Source organism: Amblyomma mixtum, chromosome 3 (genome assembly GCF_055824585.1).
Source record: "Amblyomma mixtum isolate Tamu chromosome 3, ASM5582458v1, whole genome shotgun sequence".
Taxonomy (NCBI): domain Eukaryota; kingdom Metazoa; phylum Arthropoda; class Arachnida; order Ixodida; family Ixodidae; genus Amblyomma; species Amblyomma mixtum.
Window position 1 is genome coordinate 405,793,822 of NC_143014.1, and position 17,384 is coordinate 405,811,205.

Below are 17,384 nucleotides of genomic sequence, written 5' to 3' on the forward strand. Positions count from 1 at the left end.
CTTCTAGCCGAAAACATGGATTTCGCCGATGGCAGTCCGAAGCCTGGGCCGGCCTGCACCTCTCAGTTTTGAGAAAAGGAAAGGTGCATGGCTAGTTCATTTTGTCAGTGCCGACTTCGAGCTCTTGAGGCGTCCACCGACAAAGTGAACTAGCTATGCGCCTGTCCTTTTCTCATAACTGAAAGAGGGTTTACACCGAAGATAAGACTGGAAATAAGACTGTCTTATTTGCTTCATGCAAGCCACGCCTTCACGCTCACTCTTTCGCAAGCTCTTTCTCCGTGAGCTTGAAGTGCAAAGGAGACTGGCGATGCCATGCCGCACATCTTAGCCGATGAGAAAGCGGAGTGGCCACATAGAACGCTGGTACACTTTGCGCCACTTATAAAAGTATAGCAGGGGTAAGCAAAGAAGGGAACGGGGATGAGGGGCTCGTTATAAATATGAGTGAAGCCAACTGCCACAGAAACCAAGGGACACAGGTTTTTTTTTAAATTAATTTATTTATTTAGTGCTGTTGTTTTCGATTTAGAATATTACTGAATATGTTATCACTTAAAGCCAATTGATTAGAAAAGCAGAAGAAAAAAAAACGGCGTTTGACCGACTCCAGATGCCTGGGACCGCAGGTTTTTGAAGTTGACGCATGGGTGGATCCAGCTTCATATTCTCCCCTAGAAGCCATGCCGCTTTCACCATTCCGTCCCGAAGACTCCTGTGGCTGCGGAGGAACAAAAAAATTACCGACGATTACGTTACTTCCTAATGCGAAATTTGAGCGCAGCAAATAAGCTGTTTCACCTTTTCGATAGATTGAGGCAAAGAAATCGAGCAACACATGTATGCGCTATCACAGAATTTTTTTTTTAGCAGACGGAGGACTTCCATCGGTCGTCTCGCTCATGGCTCAGAAAGAACTGGCAGATAATTTCGCAGTGGCGAACGGCAGCGGCAATTTCGGCTCGGGCGGTGCACATATACAGATCCGCCGCCACCGATCTGGCTCTCTGATTGCCACCGCACAGGGGTTGCAATGGAGGAGGAGCGAAGAAAGGAATTAAGTTCGAGCCGGCGCTTTGACAACCGGAGACTCGCAGGAAGAGGGGGGAGGGGGGCGGCGTGTACACCCAGCGGCAAACGATGGGGGCAGAAGCGCGTGCAGCAAGCGGACAACACGATAAAGGGAGGAGGGAAGAGATAGCAGCGACTGACTAATGCCGCTGACGCCGATAGTGAGTCAACCCCAGCTGCGGATGAAAGGGGCGCGGAACTGGTTACGAGGCCAACGACAACGCCGACGACGACGCCGACGCGAAACCCAGGAACGGACGCCAAAGAGCTGCGCTCTAAAAACAACCACGTGCCGCCGGTGGGATCCGAACCCACGTCCTCCGAATTACGTGTCCGGTGCTCATCACATCAGCGGTAAGTCAGGACGTGCTACGTCCGCCGCTTAAGAACGTCTGCACATGCCATCTGTTAAGTACGATCGTCGGCTAGACTTGGCACATAAATTGCAGCAGCAAGTTCGGGGTGCGATCATTGTGGGGAACAAAAAATTTAATTTTGCGAACAAAATTCAGGAGCGTGATCATTACGCGAGTAAACACAGTAGATATCTTGTTCTAACTGTAAGTTTCTTAATGCTTGTGCAAAAAAGTTTGTTTTCATTCCTGATTGGTGACCCCTTAGATTTGACTAAAAAAGAATCTGCAAACCAGCTCCACACTGAAGCTTGGTTACACATACTACAGTAGTTCACAGTCCCAAATATAGATGCTACACAGTTGCAAAGTGAACGAAGGCATAAAAGCAAGAATACCTACCTGTCGTCAAAGTAGCCATGAAAGCCAGCGATGTGTTTGTGGCTGGGGCTTCAATGCGCTTCAGTCTCGGCCGTTGACCTGAAAGACGTAAAAATAATGTATGAGAACAGAACTGGACGATACACAATAGATTCAGCAAAGCAATGAACGGTGTAGCAAGCACACTACGTTTATCACGAAAGCAGTGCACCGCAATTTCATTGTGTTGTGTTAGGTATTAGAGTGTATAAGCAATTGAGGCCATCAAGCACCAACCAGAGCTAAGGTTCAGTGGTTTGTTTTTGTGTTGCAAACTAACACATCCTAATTAGATGATCCAGGGTGGCCGTGAGCTGTGGTGTAGGTCACAGATGCGCCTCGGATCTGTGTGGCTATGGCTGTGGGGTAGGCCAGAAGCTGCAGCTCCTGTTAGACCCCTATCCTGGGAACCTCCACATGCCACGGGTGTGGCCATAAAAATTTTAAAAACTATGAGGTAGAGTCAGGTCGCATGCCATATGTCTAATCCTTGCTCTCTCTCTCTGCTCTGCTGTGAAACGAAAAACCCAAGAGATGAAATCTGCAACCGACGGAGTTACATGTTCGGGAGGAATCACTCAAACTGCATACCACCTAGGTAAACTAAAATTCAACCCGCCTAGGACTTCCCACAGATATGTGCACAGAAGAGTATTCAAAAGTTCTATATCTAGAACACTGGTATCGCATCGTGTTCCAAGAAGTCAGATCAAGGTGATATGCGAAATTCGCGGTAATTCTCGCCAAGTCCGCCCCGGCATCGGTGGGGCCCGCTGGACTCACCTGCCACCAGAGCCACCGGAACCACCGGGCTGAAAGTGGCGTTGATTTTTACACCGTCTTGAGCTGGTCTGGAGCTGCATGGTGCATCCGTAATTATTGTCGATGTTCCTCATTAAGGGATCGCGCCACAAGCAAAGCGTGTCACACAGTACATGCAATGTCATCGAAACTGACTGCAACATCTTTCAGCAAATACACAGGTTGTTTTGTATTCAGTTGATTTTTTCGCACCATAAGATGCTTACACTTCCGCGCTCTAAACGCAGAGTTAAGAGCCTTTTGTACTAGAGCACTTCAAAGTTTGCAGCAGTTCCAATTCATGCAAAACGCTACGTTCTAACAACCTGTGACACAGGATGTGTGTCCTATTGCTTCATATTCGCTTTGAAGCAAGCCATTTGGTCTGCCGGTATCATCTACATGATTTTGGAGATAAGAACTACGCTATTAATTTCACTTTTATGTCCAACTTTTCTCTAATCCTATTTTTTCTCTGCTGTCATGCCTTTATCACCGCAGTGGAGGGGAGGATTTATCGTGTTCCTCTAGACTTCTGGCGCCCTCCTTGAAGCATGGTGCATTAGAAATGCAGTGACTGCAATGCCGCAGAGGATGATAACTTGTTTTTATCTACAAGCGTGCTACATGAAACTCTTAAACAGTGCCACCGCAACAGATGGCAAGTTTCACTTTTAGGTGACCTGCAGTTCGTCCTTTGTTGTCGACAGCTCACCGACTGCCTATCTTTACATCGCGAGCCCCCCAACAGGCAAGGATCTATGAAGAAGGCGAATATAACCGTTTGCTGGCGAGGAAAAACAGCGATTCGATGCTGTCCTGTAGTCAATTCTTCTTTAAATAAGCTGTATTTACACGCAGCAAATACAGCCTCTAAACCTTCAACTAATAAAGGCCGTCCCTCTGTGACCGCGCACCGCTCATGTGTCCAGCCACAAGCACAAGATATTGGTGTTTTGCCATATTAATATGTTCTTGAGCTAAGAAGAGTAATTTTATGATAGTGGAATGGTATCCACTTCCTGCAGAAAGACAAGCCAGTTGTCACGTTTAGGAGCTTTATTTCACTCTTTTAAAAGACTGATATGAGAATCTGTTTAAAATAACTAACACGAATCCAGCCTCTTGTCAACCTGATATGATAAACGCAATTTCACGAACGCGGAAACGCTGGTCAGAGAATTTCATGCCTCTGTCGTGCTAATATAAACGACTACAATATCGCTTCGAAACTCGAACGTAATGTGATCATTTACAGACCAACTAAATATTTCCACACTATGATTGAAAATCCACTCAGAGATTCCGCAGATCTCCATCTGAAGATAGAGTTAGCATTGAATGGTCCTAAATGAAATAAAAACGACTATGACTTACCGGGCGCTCCAATGCCCGTCGATGGCCCTCTCTTGATCTAGTGAGTGTCGCATCGATAAGACAAAACCGAACAGTCTTCTTTTGGCTAAACAGCTCGTTTATTCGGGCTCAAATTTCGCACTGAGGTTAAATTTGGCTCCAAATTTTGTTTACAATGCGTTTAGTGTGGGTACTTGCTTGATTAATTATGAATTAATCTGAAATCTCTAATCAAAATAGCAATCTTTCGCAGCATTAGTACCGACAGCGCCACTTCACGCCCACGGGTCAGCGAGAACTGTATTGGGCACGGTGCTAGAATTTCTTGGGATGGCACGATGGCACCTCCGGAGGCAAGAGGCATGGGTAGGGACTTTCTTTGTCCACCTGGATGTGGCGTTACCTAGAGTTACGCCGTCTGCGCCTGTGATCAGCCCCATTACGCGTTGTCTCCTATGGGTGACGCTGTAAACTCTGAAGATGCGGCAAGCAGTAGCACGAGAAGGTACTCGTACAGCTTCCACCCTCACCTTTGATCACGTTCCACGAGACGGTCGCGGTAATGCCGGGCGTACAGTCGTCTACACACCTGTGTACACTGCTCGAATAGCGCGCCAGAGCCTACAAGTATGTCATTTACGAGTGGCTTAGAGCTCAAAACAAAACCTCATCGCACATGTAGATTCATATAGGTCGTGCTTAAGTTTTCAACTCTTCAAAAATTGTAGGGCAGATTTCAGCTACGCGACGTGACAAACCGGATGCGTGTTCGCTCTGCGGGGATGCGAGTGGCTAACCCACTGGGCACTGCCGGGGGATGAGCGAAATTTCTCGGAAGGGCAGAACCGGGCAATGAGGCAAGCAACACTTGGAGCGCCGCCAGTGCTCGCCACTTGAAGCTGTCACTTGGTCCCTCGCGCAAAATTTCGCAATACACAGAACTAAGCCTTATATAAAATCCTGCGCGTCATAAGGTGGATAAGTCTGAGTGCCAATCTATGATGGTTAAGAAGACTGGTGTGGGGAAGAAATGCAGACTAAGCTTGCGACAGTAAAACCGGGTGTAACATCGAGGCATTGGAAAGCAAGCCAGATCCGAACATGCGCCTTCTCAATGCATGTGACAGTCTGCTCCCCGAAAATCGTTAAGAGATTCTTAGCCAAAGGATTCTTTGTTGGTTTATGGGGCTGAACGTCCCAAAGCAGCTCAGGTTGTGAGGGGTGCCGTAGTGAAGGGACTGGAAATTTCGACCACCTGGAGGTTTAACGTGCACTGACATCGCACTGAAATATTAACCAAGTTGAGGCAGAGGGATCCAATTAAATACCTCAAACGGGTACGGAAGACGCATTACAAGGCTAGATTAGTGTTGAGTTCATTTTATGGCTCATAAGCGACTAAGGTCTGTTTTGGTAAACTACTAAAAAGTTTCGTAAACTACTAAAAATTTTCGAGCTAAAGAAATCAACTCGCCAAGTATCAACTTCCATTTCACCTCCAGCAAAGCTGCAGCTATCGGCTAAAACAACACCACGCTGCTTATCAGTTGTTTTTTGCAACATTACCGAACTCCAAGAGGGCCATAATTTGTTCACAGTTCGAATGTTTTGATGAAGCCCATGCATTTGTTCGCGTAAACCGGCAGTTCAAAATAAGCGAGTTTGCATTAACGAGATTCAGCTGCATTAATGTAAGTAGTGATTGCAGTTTAGGGGCGGTTTAGCACTATAGTGGGAACTAAGTCTATGGACCAATTACTACTGGACTAAGGCCTACCTGGACGAGTGACGGCGACACGGACAACGTGACCTGCTTGCATGTTGGGGCTTCCAGGGGTTCTGACGTAGCCGTGCGCCCCCCAGGCTGTTCTTTCTTTTCCGGCAGGAAACGCAAGTCTTTTCCCAAGCAAGGAGGCTGAAAAGGAATAAAAAGGATGCTAGCAGTAATAGTAAAAAAAAATCTCACAGGATGGTTACAACAGCATAACTCGAGCAACAGCTATTTGCGATGAATGCAATACTGGCTTTCCTTACTGGCATTTCTCGGAGTGTACGTGCCTTAGTCTCGTCAACGTGTTCTCACTCGCAATGCAACTGGGTTCCCACCCACAGTGCGGCGCGTTGCCCTGGCATGTTGCAGAGACATTGTGCGTGACGACACGGCATGCTGACCAATCATTGTGACGCGCTATTGCACCCAAGTCACCACCGCATAACCGGGAAATGTGCCCTTAGTAAAGTTGTGGTTGGTTGATGGGGTTTAACGTCGCAAAGTGACTCAGGCTATGAGAGACGCCGTAGTGAAGGGCTCCGGAAATTTCGACCACCTGGGGTTCTTTAACGTGCACTGACATCGCACAGTACACGGGCCTCTAATAAAGTTGTAGTGGAGTTCATTTAAGGTATAGCGCCTAATCATTGTTTGTAAATGTTGCTTCTAATGTAATCATTGTAAACACACCGTGAAGAAGGGTGCGGCTTGTTTTATTTAGAAGGTTAGTCGCAACGCAGCAAGTAATTATTCGTCCAGACTACGTTATCTCCTGCTTTTACTATACGCAGATATTCCTGAACATTTCACTGAGCGCAAAAATGTTTTAAAACTAAAACAGAAATCGAAGACAGGCATGGAAAAGTGCCTGTCTTCTCAAACAGCTACCAAACAGCTATGATTTTCCAAAAGTGCTCTGGCGCAATCTTGCCTACCAAACACAGTGATAACCCTTATGCTACCGGCGATACACAAAGCGCCAAAGTCGAGGTCCGAAACGATAAGAACACTTCGCGAGAGTATTCGATTCTGCCGCGAGTGCCTTAACACGAGCTTCAATGTGATCTGTGCGGACATACCATAAGTCGGGATCCTTCCTGATGTTCGGGGTGGTCAGAGGGTGCTCGCTCTCTTTGGTGGGCATGAGTCGGGACCCTACAAGACTGAGAGGGAAACTCAACTGTGATGAAATATTGAAGCGATTTTCGGCAGTGGATATGAGGTGGCAACCAAATTGGCCGCACCCTTTTTGATTAGTCGGACGTACAGTTCGAACTTAATTTTTATGTACTCGGGAAAGGGATATAAAATAGAATGTCTCTGAGCATTGTCACCGTTTCGCTCGAGAAAGAAACAACAAAAGAAAAGGAGTAGATGCGACTGATAGTTAATACGAATCAAGCTAAGGCAACAGTTTTCGTTTTGCTTAAAATTATCGTGAAAGCGAGTGCTGCTGTTCAAATTGCCAATACCGAGAAGGCACCGAAGAACAAAATGTCCGGCGCCACAGCCAAAAATGTGACCAGAAGAGAACAGAAAACTGAGGGCGGTGGGCGGACGGGCGGCCAGGAGCTTTTCATAAACAGGTCGAAGGGTGCCGGCACGTTCGACACTAGACTGTGCTCGTAGAACAGGAAAGAATTGAAAAGTAAGCTCCAGCACGCTTTACCCGGAGTCCAAAAAAAAAATCGTCTTTTTTTTTGTGGTCATGAAAGGGCTCCTGTAATCGTCATGTAAGCAGAACTCCGTCACCGGCAATCTGAGTGGCTGGGGCTGCCTTGGCAAGTCAACACTGCGTGCAAGCTTGTGCTGCATGTGTGCAGCGCATGGTTCGCATTTGTGGCACCTAATCTTTGGCACTGGGCGAGTGAAATCGAAATGGGCTTGTGAAATGCGATTTTGTTTATTTTTCGTGTTTTCTGTACAGTAAGGGGATTAACTGCTGTTTGCACGCACCGATTTCAGCAAATCTACCCTCACTGATGTCTGGCTCATTCTCATGAAGAACCCTGCGCACGCCTATGGATGCTATTCAAAAACTTGTCTAAGCATCTTAGCTGCCGACGCTATACAGGCACTCATGATCTCGGCAGCAAGTGCGGGAGCACACGTGTGTAGAATTCGGTGCATGGAATATGCGTGATGAGTGACTACTTTCCTCGAGCATCAAAACTGTGAAAATTGGCCAAATAGCCCGACAAAGCCTGGGCGGCTCACTACCACATCTATGCGTCTCAGGCTATGCTAGGGGAGCCACGAGGCCAGTCGGCCACGACAATAAATCTCTCATCCGCTCCGTCGTCAGCAAACAAACAAACAGTTATTGAACGTGAATGAGAGTGAGCAAACGTGAATGAGAGTGAGAGTGAGTGGACATGAGGGTGGTTGAATAGTTGTGAGCACCAGTGAGTCATTGTGAGAGCGAGTGGTCATGACTACGAGTGAGTGGTTGTGAGTGTGAGTGGACATGAGTATAAGTGAGTGTGAGTGGTCATGAGTGTGAGTGAGTGGTTGTATGAGTAGAGAAGCGTGCAAGTGTGAGTGAGTGGTTGCGAGTGTGAGAGGACATGAGTGCATGTGTGAGTGAGTGGTTGTGAGTGTGAGCGGACTTGAGTGCAAGTGTGAGTGACTGGTTGTATGAGTGGACAAGAGTGCAAGTGTGAGTGAGTGGTTGCGAGTGTGAGAGGACATGAGTGCGTGTGTCAGTGAGTGGTTGTGAGTGTGAGCGGACTTGAGTGCGAGTGTGAGTGAGTGGTTGTGAGTGCGAGTGGTCATGAGTGTGAGTATGTGTGAGTGGTTGTGAGTGTGAGTGGTCATGAATGTGAGTGAGCCACCTCTCATGGTGCCGCGGTATGTATTCCAGACATGTCAGCATAACCAACATATAGAACCACAATGAACTGGAACCACAACAGATAAGGCTCCAGAAGCAAAGGCTCAAAGTTTTGCACTCAATATACACCGCCAGGATAGGCACTGATAAGGGAAAGTACCTCTAAGCACCCCACTATATTTCTAACAAGGCAGACCGCAGTTTTAAAATATGGGAAATTACTGCAAAACGAACTACAAAAAGTACTAATTTTTTCCCAATCGTTCCCCATGCCGCCGTGCTTTCAGCGTCCCACGCTGCCAAGACATAAGAACACAAAAACCAAGACGGTATTAAAGACGAGAAAAAGCAGTAAGAGAATAAAAAAGCAATTAGAACACTATTCGAACACACGTGCATGTGCACGTGTGCATTCAAACACACGTGCAAATTGGTTACCCAGCACACTACCCAAGACAATACATCAGCTTTCCGGTGCCCGCCAACAATGGTGACACTAGGCCGCAAAAGCCATACTTTACCCCTAAAAACAACTTTTGAACCACCGCAGTGGCTCAGTGGTTACGGCGCTCAGCTGCTGACATGAAACATGCGGGTTCGATCCCGGCCGCGACGGTCGAATTTCGATAGAGGCGAAATTCTGCAGGGCCATGTCCTGTGCGATGTCAGTGCACATTAAGTGGGGACATGGGTCTTGAAACATTTTTTTTAATTACAGGTCGAATGCAATGAAACTCCACAGACTTATTCAGTTTTTCCTGCTGATTTCAAATATGCAATGTGTTTATTTCTAGGCCAATTATTTCCTGAGATATTAATATATATCATGCCATTGTCTGCTCAAACAATAGAAAAAAATGGGCCACCAGAAATTTAATTTTAATATGCGGGTAGGTACTACAATGTGTGAGGAATGCAACGCTGGAAGCAGTTTTCAGTTTTTTGCATGGGATGTTAAAGCACGCCGCGTTAGGAATATTGTCCAGCAAGATTTTTTTTAATGCGCTTTCTGGAAGCTCAGTTATCTGTAGCCAGAATTTGAATTTCAGCGTGTTCACGCCTTTCCCTCTCCTTTTCTCACTTTTTTGCACGCCGCCTAGCGGTGCGGAGCTTCCTGATCTGCCGGAGCTATGCGGCTTGTTGGCCGCGGCCATGGTAGCTGCCTAAGGTCTGAAAGAATGTAACCAATAGCCACCTATCAACTTGTATACGCAGGTGTGGGTGACGGAGTAGGATGCGAGCATGAAAGATTCGCCAGGAAGGGCTTGCCAAATTAAGAGGGAAGGTGTTTCAGAGCCTTTCAACTGCCCCCTCCCCCACTGCCGCTGCATCTGATCGGCGGGTCTACGTGTCAGTTGCATATGTCACTTACTCATCACGTGGCTGGCTGGCCTATTTTCACTGTTCTCTCATTGTTTTACGTCATCTGTGTTCACATTTTGGCGCCATTAGGCGATGAGAGATCAGCTATGAAAATTAAGACACGTGCGCAGAATAGATGCCACAAGTATTTCGCTCAATGATGCGGGAAGATCCGCATCCGGGAGATGGCTCTAATAGCTGTTCGTTATATCTAACCTACGCTCCGTACGTAGACGCCGTCCACAGACCCTCTGAATTTTAAATGGGAGCAGTGGGGAAGAAAGAAGGTTTTCCAACACCTCCTACATAAGAAACAAATGGAGTAAGACCACGAAACTAGGAAAATAAGTTATGACACAAATTTACAGCAAATAATGCGTCGGTAAACTTGATCCGGCTTTCACTGCGAAATGAGTGACTTCCTTCCACTTTTCCTCTCGACATGAAAGCTTCATTTCAGTTCCCCAAAGAATAATTCAGACGTACTCTACATTTGCCCTGCATGGAGATATTATATCTATAAGTATCATGTGCTGAGGTTGTCCACGCGACTTCGCACCTGCTACTAACCACAAAAGGCCATCATGCAAATTTAGCGTGTACAGTTATAGCCTTTATTAGTAGAGTGTCGGTCTGTGAGTGGGAGCTCAATACTCCACTTTAGCAGCGGTCAAGGAGCACTGAATTCGTCCTCCCTTACCCTTGAGACAGGCAGATTCAGTACATGCCGATGCGATGTGTCATCCCTTGACATGCACAAAAAAACTATTTATTTTATACTTTACTTACTGCCTTTTCAGCCTTTCCCACTCGAGGAGCTGGCTGTAATAACGCTGCCGTTCTTTTGGTCGCGACAAGACTTTGAAAATACGGCGTCACAGAAGGCACATAACCAGGGCAGCCAGGTGTGATTTCTGCATAGAAACCACAAAAAGTGCTCTTTGCAGCGCCAAAAAGCGAAACCTTACGCACATTTAAAAGGTGCCATTCTGACTTAAGCGGTGATATTTTTGCACCAAAAATTAAGTGCTTATGTGCAAAGTTTTGGAAATTCAAATTTTCTTTGCATTAACTTATGGAGTTGTGACGACATTCTGGCTGCCTTTTTTTTTCGCGGCAGTGAATATTTTTGAAGTGTGCTCTATACTCTCCCAAGTCCTAATGAATTCTGGTCGAGAGGACAGTGACATGTTGGATCAAGATTGTTGCGCAGGTCTGGGTTTTCTTGACATTCCCAAACTGTGTGAAATAGTGTGCCAGGTGCTCCACAGAAGGGGCAGAATGAATTGCGTATGTCTTGATACCATTAGCTCATAAAGTAGGGATTGGACAGTTTGCAGCCGCCGGATGATGTGTTCTTCAAATTTACTACGGCTTTTGTGAGCTAGAAAATATTTCCTTGTAACAATCTTATCGTAATCTTTAGTTTCAGCGTAGCTTAGTAAGGGTGAGGCATCGTTAATGGTGTCAGAGAGAGGCTGCGTGCCAGATGCTTGGAGGAGGGCAGCTCGAGCAGCTGTGTTGGCCACCCCATTGGCCGTCGTTGAGAGGTGCCCTAGTGTCCAGACCATCTGGACATTCTGGGGATTGGACGTTTCGAAAATGTTCCAACATGGAACGCCCACGTGGTCCCTAATATAACTAAGTACCGCTATGTGTGAGTCGGACATAATCGTTTCCTTGCTATTCTTGGATATCGTTAGTGCGATAGCTGCTTCTTCAGCCGATGTGGTATCCTATACATACTATTTCTCACCGGAACAAGCTGCCAATTGGAGCTGCGAGTGCTCATCGTGATGTATTTTTATGGCTAATCAATGACTGGTGATTTAACTGTTCTTTCAAATATTAGTTGAACAAATGCACTGCTGCTTCTTCGGTTGTATATTATTTGTTTAATTTATCTGTATACATTGCTTCTTTGTCAACCCTCACTCCCCCTTTGCTCTTTCTCTCATGTGATTTTATTCAACTGCTTATCACTTTAACGTTGTACCCACTCCCCTGCTATAAAGCTTTGGAGCTGCAGCGTGTACTGAAAATAAATAATAAAATAAACTGCATGCTTGCCGTGCAAAAGCTCAAAGGATAAACTTCTGAGTAAGAGACTAAAAGGTGCACGAACCATAGCACAGCAGCACATGAAATAAATGCGCTCACTGAGTGCCCTTTCAATCGTCCACAGAAAACATGGCAGAGATAGGCAAGTTGTCTACTAGCGCTGCTTCATGGAACCCCTGAGAGAGAGCCCATGTAGCTGTCGCTCCTTTTAAAAAGCAGAGCCTTAGTCATGCCGCCAAACTTCAGTTTGGTTTCCTGATTCTCCCAGCAGTGCAGCCTGCATAGAGATCCAGCAGCCTATAAGCTAGAATTTCTAATAAGTTGCCGTAATTGTCGAGCAGTCATGTCTGAATACGTTGCTGAGTAAAGACTAAGATGAAAAAGAATTCCAATTTCATTGAAGTGGAAAGTTTCCATACGTTCACTATTCCCTACATAAACAAACTCTGCCTTGTAACCGTACACAGGAAATGTACCGGGTGTTTCAGGGAACACCTTAAAAATTAAAAAAGGCTTTTTGGAGAAAAATTATGGCATTTGAGGCACAGTATTACTAGTGTTGGCAAACCAAGAAAACTGGTCAACTGTCTTCAGTAGTAAGCAGGTTAACGCATTTTTAACTTTTTACATGTAGAGTTAGGCACCTAGCTGCATATATAGATTTGTACCCGGTCGCTAGTAATAGCCATATCAGTTCTTAGCATTTCGAAAGCTACCCTTGGCGCTCTGGCTTGACAAAGTTTGGCTTTTTCCACTAGCCACGTGGACTGGAGGGGTTACTTGACATGCACAAAAAAGCTAGTTATTTTATACTTTACTTACTGCTTTTTCAGCCTTTCGCGCTCGAGCTGCTGTCTGTAATAACGCTGCCTTTCTTGTGGTCCCGACGAGACTGAAAATACGGCATCACAGAAGGGACATAATCAGGGCAGCCAGGGGTAATTTCTGCATAGAAACCACTAAAAGTGCTTATTGCAGCGCCAAAAAGCGAAACCATAAGCACATTTAAAAGGTGTCATTCTGACTTTAAGCGGCAATTTTTTGCGCCCCAAATGAAGTGCTTATCTGCAAAGTGTTGGAACTTCAAAATTTATTTGGATTAACTTATGGAGTTCCGACGTCATTTTGACTGCCTTTTTTTTTGTGGCAGTGAATGTTTCTGATGTGTGCTCTAAACTCTCCCAAGTCCACTCTCCCTGAGTTTCCTAACTTTTGTCTTTTTAAAATTTAGCGAGGGGCTAGATTCTTCTCCCCCAAGTAGTCAATCTACAACAAGGTTTCGAAACCTGAAATGAATTGTACCTCACTGTTGTCATCACTCTGGCTCAGATGCTTTCCACACCAAGAGATCCTGGTCACTTTGCATGCTTCCGAAAATCCACCCCCTCCCGCCCCGCATTCTTATCCAACCCTTATTCCTTTCACTACTCGTACTGCAACTGGCGCCTGGAGCAACCTTGCACTTCCCTCTGCTAAATAACAAGCACAGGATGTCTGCCGGATCTTAGCTACTAACATCTGCCAACGACGTGCCCAGAACCACTGCATTTTTTAAGAATGCTCGAATCAATTACTGTGTATTCTGTCCGGGAGCACCCTTTCATTCACGGGAGAGCATTTCTCATAACATTTTCATTAATTTTTCTGGCCGCCATCACAGTCAGTTCCTCCACGATTTGTGCGTACGCTTAGATACTTGTATATCTTGCGTCTAAATACCTTCCAATCCTGATATATAATCATTGGGGCCACCATTAAAAACTGTATGAAATGATGTCTGCAAGCATGGTTAGAGTCCTAAAACCTCCGCCTTCATTGAACGCATCTTCGCCAATGTCACCTCTTTTCACCCTTATGCTTCCTCCCACCCTTAGAGAGTGTGGAGATAGCGGTCTCAGTCTCAATGGAGATGTCCTCGACTGACCGTCCAAGCTCCCATTCCATGGGTTTCATAGCTTAAGCCCTAAGCTGGCACTAGCAGGCTATGGCTTCAAAGCTGAAAGCATTTTCATCTTCCTGTATTAAAATCATTTGCTTCTCTCTCTTTCATTCTCATATCGCATACCATTGCAAACCATGGCCTTGCACATTTAAAACCTATTTGGACACAACTGTTTCACTCGAAAAATTAGCGGTGTGAATAATGCCCTCTTCAGGTCTATTGCATTCGAGCAGTGATTTAGTTTTCAGGATGAAAATACTTCTCTTCACAAAATCCTCTTAACTGATTGTCTCCATTTCAAACGATAAGGCAATATGTAATAATCACTCATTATGGTTAGCCGTCGTTAATTCACCAGTTAACGAAAACACGTATAGATAATCACTGTTTCAGTATCATGGTTCAAAATAAGGAAAACTTTGCCAATAGAAGCCTGCTTTCAATGTGGTGTCCTCCATAAAGAGGTTCCATCTTTCAAAGGTCAGTTAAATAACTTGAGATGCCTACATGGAGCCAATGCTTTGTAATAAAATTATATCATTCCTGCATTGACGTGTGTTTTCTGTCATTCCAACTGATTACACTATTGTTCAATCCTGTTTTGTAAGCTGCTGCACTTATGCATGCATACTGTATGTGCCAATGCATGCTTTCGCTATTGACCCAACAGTTGTTTGCTGGTGTTTCCTGTGCAGTTTCATGATGAAATAAATTGAATGGGCATTTCTGGTGCTTCTCTGGAAATGAGCTTGCGACCTCACCTGGCGTACTTCCTGTGTTGTCGACAGGAAGATGACCAACAAGACACCCACGCGACGACAGCACTCTAGATGGAAACATGGAGAAAGAAATATATATATGGAATACGAAAAGATGGAAGTTCTCAAATATAAATTCATACAAATGATTTTCAACCATGCTACACACGTACTGCATACGCACTTGAAATTACGAATATTAGTTCACCCCACACCAAAGTTCTGTCATTAAAAAATGCAGTGAAAATGGAGGGCCACATCCAGCTGCAATCCATTTCGATATGTCAAAAGATTATCATATTATGCACGAAAGTAGTGCTTACCTTGAATATTCATTAAAGGATGCTGTAACAGGGCATTTATGCAGCCAAAAAAACTTTTACTCACGTATATTGAGCTCCGGACACACCTACCCAAAATTAAGTACACCATTAAATGTTTTCGGGTTACACTAGACAGATAATTTGACTCCAAGCCACACGGTGATAACTTAAGCCCTGAGCTGGCACTAGCAGGCTATGGTCTCAAAGCTAAAGGCATTTTTATCTTCCTGTATTAAAATCATTTGCTTCTCTCTCTTTCATTCTCATATCGCATACCAATGCAAACCATGGCTTTGCACATTTAAAACCTATTTGGACCCAACTGTTCGACTGGAAAAATTACCATTGTGAATAATGCCCTCTTCAGGTCTACTGCATTCGAGCAGTGATTTATTTTTCAGGGTGAAAATATTTCTCTTCACGTAATCCTCTTAACTGATTGTCTCCATTTCAAACGATAAGGCAATATGTAATTTATCACTTATTATGGTTAGGCATGCTTGTGATTTTAATATGACACGAAAAAAATGTTAATTTACCAGTTAACGGAAAAACATGTGGTGAATCACTGTTTCAGTACCATGGTTCAAAATAAGAAAAACCTTGCCGATAGAATTCTGCTTTCAACATGGTGTTCTCCACAAAGAGGTTCCATCTTTCAAAGGTCATTTAAATAAGTTGAGGTGCCTACATGGAGCCACTTCTGTGCATAAATAGGACCTACCATATAGACATGCACCATTCTAGTTGAGTAGCTTTGGAGCTCTCTGTAGATGAATCTGGGAAAGAATAAAAACCTGGTACCCTTTCTTTTTATAATAATGGGTCCAATGCATCAAGAAATGAGATTTTGAAATGTTTAATGTGAAACACGACAAACCTATTTACTTCAATATTTTACCAGAAAAACAAAGTCAACCTTCTTTATGCTAGCCAATTCCTCTGCTATGTCACATCTCCACTTTTATGCTTGCCAGTTTGCTTCTGGAGCCTCTTTCATCTGCTCTGCACCTCCCTAAGTGCCTTCGGCGACTGTCCTTGTCACGCAACCATGTCATGATGTAACGCCACGGTTGTATGCCAAATGCTTTAGCAAGCTGCCGGAAATATCACAGGGCAGAAACTGGGGCCATGCTGTCATCACCGAATGCGTGAACTGCATCTAAAATGATAACTAGGAGATGTGCATTCAAAAACGTCCATTCTTTCCTGTGCACAGTCGGACTAGTTGGGTAAACCACTCAGTGGACTTTTGCCTTCGCTTCTGGGGTCTTTCGAGCACAGGGTGTGACATGGATCCTTATTGCTAGCTAACATATCGACATACGTGGCCCAATCTGCAGCATGCATCTTTTCCAAGTCTCTTCAACAAAAAAGAAAAAAACATTGAAATAACTACCTAGATCTCATGAAATCACGCACGTCACCTTAAGTAAGGAAAGCGCAAAGCAAAACATGGCCACATTCAATCAAACATACAATGTACCTTATTTGCTTTGTCTGACAGGTGTTAAAAAATCAGCAGAGGTAAACGGAATTCCCAGTTTTGCTTCGGAATCGTCTTTAACCGCAGAATTGCGAGCGGGTGTGAACTCCGGAGAATTTGGGTGCCCTTCCTCGCCAGTTCAAAAACCAGGCTGTTCAGAGAGAAATTAATAGAACATTTGGAATGGGCTGCTGGGAAAGAGTGCAGGAACAGGGACAAGAGAAAAGAAGACGACAGGACGGCCAGCGCCTGTCCCGTCGTCTTCTTTTCTCTTGTCCCTGTTCCTGCGCTGTTTCCCAGCAGTGTGTACCAACTCGCTCAACTCACCGTTTTACTGAAATTTGGAATGAGCCTAGGTGGCAGATGACGTTTTAGCTGCAAATTGTACGACAAATTAGCGTTCCACTCAAATGTCAGTTATTCGCTCTTTAAGACTCTTTACAACTGCACAGAAATAGATGCTACAGGAAAACTCAGGATGCACTACATCACCCATACCCGCCCATGTGCAACGACATGAACATTGCATGAAGAAACAAAATGACCCCGCCCTGCGAGTGCTGCACGATGGTATTGTTCCAGCGCCTAATGCACATCTTTATTTAAAGCAGCAGGTTACCTCGCGTACCTGTTATACTAACCCAAGTGTTTTCGAGCTCTCTAATTACACGAAACACTGCAGGAACCAAAAAATCAGAAAAAAAATCCCATCTAATTTTTCAGTGTGCAAAAATGGATAGGGAAGCCAAACATAGTCTATCATGAACTTTTTTCCGTGTTCTGTGAAATAAAGTGAGACAAGCAAGCATATTGAGAACAGAATATAAAAATTTTTTCCCATTCCGAC

General features: G+C 44.9%; 1 protein-coding gene across 1 annotated transcript; it reads right to left on the reverse strand.

Annotated features, from left to right (window-relative positions):
* Positions 1–469: 469 nt before the first annotated feature.
* On the reverse strand, positions 470–14,810 carry LOC149357485 (uncharacterized). The gene is made up of 6 exons (XM_089576592.1): positions 14,732–14,810; positions 12,851–12,920; positions 5,779–5,916; positions 2,628–2,701; positions 1,827–1,904; positions 470–721 (listed from the first exon to the last, which is right to left on the reverse strand). Exons 1-6 carry the CDS (start codon positions 14,808–14,810, stop codon positions 693–695), a joined length of 468 nt encoding a protein of 155 aa, XP_089432718.1. The 3' UTR covers positions 470–692.
* Positions 14,811–17,384: the final 2,574 nt, after the last annotated feature.

Excerpts from the sequence above, each read along its gene's own strand:
- LOC149357485 (XM_089576592.1), bottom strand. The coding sequence starts at position 14,810 with ATGTTTCCATCTAGAGTGCTGTCGTCGCGTGGGTGTCTTGTTGGTCAT. Across the intron at positions 5,917-12,850 it reads CGCGAAAGGCTGAAAAAGCA|CCTCCTTGCTTGGGAAAAGA; the intron begins GTAAGTAAAGTA and ends ATTCCTTTTCAG. Across the intron at positions 1,905-2,627 it reads TCCGGTGGCTCTGGTGGCAG|GTCAACGGCCGAGACTGAAG; the intron begins GTGAGTCCAGCG and ends TACGTCTTTCAG.